Raw genomic sequence first — 5,683 nt, 5'->3', positions numbered from 1 at the left:
TATTGTAATTTTTGTAACATCTTCAAAATATAGATTATATTGATGGTAGTATCTAACTATTACAATTCAAGGAAGTAGAACAACAGTAATAGAAATACAAAATGCATAAGCTAAGTAAGATAGAATAGCACCAAAGAAAGGGATGAGAAGCTAGACTCAGAATTGGGGAGGAGAGGACTCAGACATTTTTCTCAACAGTATTCTCATGCCTGCATATTCCCTGGATCCCAAATATAACTCCCCGATATTCTATTCGGTTGTTTAATCCTTGAGCTTTCTCTTAAATTAGGCGCTGACCCAATAGTCCTAACTGGATCAGTCTTGTTCAGTAGGCTGCTAATATTTTTCAGCAGATACAATAACTAATCAGCAGTCTATTGTGAAACGGATGGGCATTTGTATTTGGTGCAAATAAAGAAAAGGATAATGACAAAGAAACCCAAAAAAATTCTAACACCACTTTGTAGCTTAAGTTAATAGTTGGAGATGAAAACACTTTTGGTGATGTTAAATATCCAATCCCACGTTCACGGCAGCCAAAATACACCATTTATTATTACCCTAATTAAATAGCCAATTTAATTTTCAGTTCACACAAAATGATCTGGCGAAAGTATCATACACTTCAGGTAGATGATAATTTAGAATGTATTTTGGTCGTTTAACTTTTAAAGAATATTTTAATAAAATAATTGCGTACTAACATCTTTACATTTATAATATAATATGAGGTGATTATAAGATGAAATTTGTTGGCCCAATAACATGTACAAACGTGTGGGTATATTTCTTTTACAATATTTGATCTATTTGCCCTTCCCTATCACCAAATATTTTTTGTACACTCCTTTTTTTCCTCTTCCCTAATAATCCATAGAAGTCCAAAACAGAGGGAGAGAAAGAAAGAAAAATAAGCCAAAAATCATGTCTGATGAAGAACACCATTTTGAGTCAAAAGCAGATGCTGGCGCCTCTAAAACTTACCCTCAACAAGCTGGTACCATTCGCAAAAATGGTTATATAGTTATTAAAGGCAGACCTTGCAAGGTTAAAATTTTACCCTTTTACTCTTTTTATTTATTTATTTATTTATTATTAAATCTACTTTACCCAAGTTCAGATTTTGTGTATGATTCTTGTTTTTGTTTTATGGGGTTTGTAATTATACTATTTTGAATGAGGTTATATAGTTTCTTTGTTTTATTATTAAATCCACTTTGCCAAGTTCAGATTTTGTATGTGATTCATGTTTTGTTCATGGGGTTTGTTACTTTTACACTATTTTGAATGATTTTAAACCCTTTTACTGTTTTATTATTAATGGGGTTTATTATTAGATTCACTTTTAAAAGTTCAGATTTTGTATCTAAACCTTGTTTTCTTTCACGGGGTTTGTTTTTTTTGCTCTTTTTGAATGAAGTTTTGGATAAAAATCAGATCTTGATGGATTCTTGCTACTTGTTTTTACGGATCTTTATTTAAGTGGTATGTAGTTGTAGTTGAAGATAGAAGAAAGGATGTGTTTGAGCTGTTTTTTTTTTTTGATAAGACAAATAAATTTCATTCATATCACACCAAGTTGGTTTAGAAAAAAAATGTCTAGTTAGCTTAAGCCTTAACCACAATTATCTACTAAACTACCCTAATGATATTACACATGGATAGTTTCTCTTCACATCAAAATAAGGAAAGGGTGTGTTTGAGCTGTGACTTTTAAGTCCTCATTTATTTGATTGTTGTGTATGCATACGTAGCTTAGACAATGGTAAGTTTCTTTTTTTTTTAGTCCACCAAAACTTAGGCAGATTGGGACATTGGGTAGAATCACCTAGCTTTTTTTGTCTCTATCTTATTTGAACCCTAGTCTTTGTTTTCTTAAAAAGGAAAATTTAAAATATACTAATGAAGGTACCTGTATCGTAATGCTATTGCCCGATATCACTGTTTTTGTATTTTTCTCGCTTTAGCTATAGTTGGTACGAGTCAAAAGGTTGAACCTTTACAAAGCCTTTTGAGCAATGTTGCTCGGACTCTCTGAACATGTTGTCGGGTGCGTGCCGGATCCTCCAAAAGCAGTGCATTTTTGGAGGATCCAACATAGGTGCACCATCATTTTGGAGAGCCTGCACAACATAGCTTTTGAGGATAAAGGGTATTCACCTTAGCACAAAAGATTACTGTGTAGCTTTATAGAAGATGTATGACAAAATTTTAATGGATAGGATCAGTTTGGTGACTAACTGCGTAGTTCAATACAGTAGCTCTTTGTTTAATCTAATTTCAACTTCTTTGAACTCCTTTAGTAGGTAGCTTCTCCCTGAATCCAACTTGGGGTCTCCTTTTCTTTGGAGTTTAAAGTGAACATTGTTGCGCTTAATTATCCTTTCTGCCTTTTGGGTACCATTATTTTTTTCATAATTCCCAACTCCGTGTTCGAAAAATTAAAAACGTGAATACTATAGACTTCACCTACCTTATGTTAACCCCTTTTGTGTTCCTTAATCTGATGAAATGCGAGGGAACGGGAGATATCTTCTTGTTTAAAAAAATGACTTCTGTTAGTACAATATCATCATTGTATCAGCTGAAATAATGCATCACTCAGTAATCTTTGACCTTTCATCACAAATGGGTATGTTCATTTATTTGATCTTTGACGATTGTCCTTTTATACGATGCTAATCTTGAACAGGTTGTTGAGGTCTCCACTTCAAAAACTGGCAAGCACGGACATGCAAAATGTCACTTTGTGGCAATTGATATTTTCAATGGAAAGAAGCTTGAAGATATTGTTCCTTCCTCCCACAACTGTGATGTAATACAGCGTTTCTTCCTCTCTTTTATTGTGTATGCTCAGTTTGCCAACGTTAGAAGTTTGATTTTGTCTGATCTTTTTCATGTTTTCCACAGGTGCCCCATGTTAATCGTACCGACTATCAGTTGATTGACATCTCTGAAGATGGTTTTGTAAGCATTCTGTTACCTAGTATATGAACGTGTAGCCGTCATCCTATAACTAGGGCAAAAACTTTTAAAAGATAATGCAACATAGTTTTGATTGATGACCTTTTGCATCATTTTATATATCTGTGGTTGCTTAGTCGTAGCTTCCTAATGAAGTTGAGACTCATTTTTCTTTTCTACCTCAGACGGAAGACAAACCTTTTCTTCTCCAAAATTTAATACTAAAACCAAAGACTTGAAATTAAGATGATGTCTCATTCAAACTGTCTTGAACTCGAGTTTCTTTGGCTAATTCTTTCTTCAACTCTGTTTCTAGTGTTGTAATTTGTTCATTTCTTTGCCAGGTGTCTCTTCTTACTGAAAATGGAAACACCAAAGATGACCTCAGGCTTCCCACCGATGAAAACCTGCTGAACCAGGTACACGTTTTGGACAAATATAAGACGAAGAACCTTTATTTTCTCGTTTTTTCATGCAGTGTCTGAGTAAAGTTGTCAACTTGTTATAGGTTAAAGGTGGATTTGAGGAAGGAAAGGATCTTGTGTTGTCTGTGATGTCTGCAATGGGTGAAGAGCAGATTGCTGCTGTGAAGGACATTGGTACCAAGAACTAATCGCGCATTCTGCATCATAAATAATTGCTTTAGCCAAGACATTTTATATCTTATCGTCGTACTTTGATATCTGTTTATCGTGAACTCACCTTATATCCATTGGCGTGCCTTGAATGGTTTGTCTGGTAAGGCAAAGAACTGGATTTGATAGCAGAATTAATCTACATGAATGTCACTTTTTATTGGTTTCATTCAATATTGGGCTATATTGTTCTTAGTGGTGCATCCATATAACATGTTTCTGAATCTTTAAGCTTCCTAACCAAGATAATCACTTTTAATTCTAGCTTTTTTAAGTTCTTTTTGAGGGGTGATTCAGTTTGAAAGATGTCCAAATGTGGTGATACAATATAAAGTAGGGCGAGTTCGCCTCTGTACTCTATCTTAAATTGAGCAATCTTGCCACCCGTTCTACTTTTGGTGTAATCACACATTATCATTATGAAAAAGTATTGTTTTTGCCCTTGATCCCTATCGGAGCTTCAATTTGAAGAAATTTTAAACCACAACCAATAGTAGAGGGGTACATTTGTGACTGCCTTACTTTATATTGTAGGCATGTTTGAACTTGTAGAAGAATATTACTCCCTCCATTCACTTTTACTTACACGTTTTGATTTTTTACGCTCCTTAAATAATAATAAATGAAGTGCATAATTTATTATGATACCCATATTAATTGATACATATTTTATTGAACTCGAGAAAATGATTTGAAATGAGTAATAAATACTGTGAGTATTAACATAAAAAAAAATTTGTCCTCTTGATATGCGTAAAGTGATAAGTAAAAATAAAAATCTATTTTTAGTATATTTGCCAAGTAAAAGTGAACGGAGGGAGTAATTCTTTAGCAAGGTACCGGGGGTTTCAACTATGTTGTGACTATGCCTTTTTTGAGCCGAGAGTCTATCGAAAACAACCTTTTTACCTCTACAAGGTAGGGGTAAAAGTTTGCGTACACATCACCATGTTCAGATACCACTTATAGAATTACAGTGGGTTTATTATTATTGTAGCAAGGTACCGGAGGTTGGTTCAGAATCTCATTATGCCGTAGCATTTTGGTTGATAAATTAATTGCAAAAAAAAAAAAAAAATACTCAGTTGAATTACACAAGTGAAGTCTGGGAAGGGTAATATGTACGCATACCGTACCCCTATCTTATGAAGGTAGAGAAGTTGTTTGGTAAATTTTTCGGCTCAAGAACAGTGAAAAGGATGATAAATTAATTGCCATGATGATATTTCTTCTTCAAAAGCTAAAAGCAATATGTTCCATATTTAGTGTTAAATGGGTATTATTCTTTAGTTCTTTTCCTGCCTTAATAACTATTCAAATATATATGAATTTTGCTGCTTTTTTTCTTCACTTGATGTGGTTGAAATATAAAAACGAGGTGACATTTTTCAACTCATTTTTTTTTTTGATAAAAGCCAACTTTGAATAGGTTGATTATGTCATATCTATTAGATGAATCCATACTAACTCGTCTAAGAATATTAGCCAAACCACATATTTGATACCCATAATTGGATAATAGTAAGCGTTGCACCAAACCTCGGGCTTAACTATAGTTGCTCGATCGATGATCTATATCTTTTCCCATAGTCTCGGAATTGTGTCTTGATCTTCTATATGTGGAATATAAGGGATTAGTTTCTATAGAGATTTTTCTTTTTCTAATTTCATGCCTTTGGTGTAAATTAAGATTGGAGAATAATTAGAAAAACATTGGCATTGATTTATATATTTTGTAAAGATACCAGCCAACAAGATCCGTTGTAGTCTAGTTGGTCAGGATACTTGGCTCTCACCCGAGAGACCCGGGTTCAAGTCCCGGCAACGGAGTTCTTTTTATTTTAATTATTATTTTTCTGTCGTGAAAACTATTCATCTTTTTATTTGTTTTTAAAGGAAATAGAAAATGGTATGAAACTTTAAATAAAAAATGCATATATAACTTAATAACATTCTTGCACCGTAAATTATTGTTATATTGTATTTAATAGAATCCGTATAAATAAGCTAACTTACAATGGTCACCATAAAAAAATTAAAACTTTACTGATTATTGCTCAAATTTCTGAATTCTTCTATACAAT

General features: G+C 33.3%; 1 protein-coding gene and 1 non-coding gene across 2 annotated transcripts; both read left to right on the top strand.

Annotated features, from left to right (window-relative positions):
- The first annotated feature begins 743 nt into the window (after positions 1 to 743).
- Positions 744 to 3,773, top strand: LOC104110153 (eukaryotic translation initiation factor 5A-1/2). The gene is made up of 5 exons (XM_009619592.4): positions 744 to 1,047; positions 2,693 to 2,815; positions 2,911 to 2,967; positions 3,309 to 3,383; positions 3,473 to 3,773. The coding sequence occupies exons 1-5, from the start codon at positions 925 to 927 to the stop codon at positions 3,575 to 3,577; spliced, it is 483 nt and encodes a 160-aa protein (XP_009617887.1). The 5' UTR covers positions 744 to 924; the 3' UTR covers positions 3,578 to 3,773.
- Positions 3,774 to 5,356: 1,583 nt separating this feature from the next.
- TRNAE-CUC (transfer RNA glutamic acid (anticodon CUC)) lies at positions 5,357 to 5,429 on the top strand. The gene has a single exon. It is a non-coding gene; the product is annotated as a tRNA-Glu (tRNA).
- Positions 5,430 to 5,683: the final 254 nt, after the last annotated feature.

The sequence above is a fragment of the Nicotiana tomentosiformis genome, chromosome 6 (assembly GCF_000390325.3).
Source record: "Nicotiana tomentosiformis chromosome 6, ASM39032v3, whole genome shotgun sequence".
Taxonomy (NCBI): Eukaryota; Viridiplantae; Streptophyta; class Magnoliopsida; order Solanales; family Solanaceae; genus Nicotiana; species Nicotiana tomentosiformis.
The sequence above is the reverse complement of the archived record's forward strand: the minus strand, read 5'-3'. Positions and strand labels throughout refer to the sequence as shown.

What these genes read in the sequence shown, in the direction of transcription:
- LOC104110153 (XM_009619592.4), top strand. Translation starts at nt 925, where the DNA reads ATGTCTGATGAAGAACACCATTTTGAGTCAAAAGCAGATGCTGGCGCC. An exon ending in TTAAAGGCAGACCTTGCAAG is followed by an intron (nt 1,048 to 2,692) that starts GTTAAAATTTTA and finishes AATCTTGAACAG; the next exon opens with GTTGTTGAGGTCTCCACTTC. An exon ending in ACATCTCTGAAGATGGTTTT is followed by an intron (nt 2,968 to 3,308) that starts GTAAGCATTCTG and finishes TTTCTTTGCCAG; the next exon opens with GTGTCTCTTCTTACTGAAAA.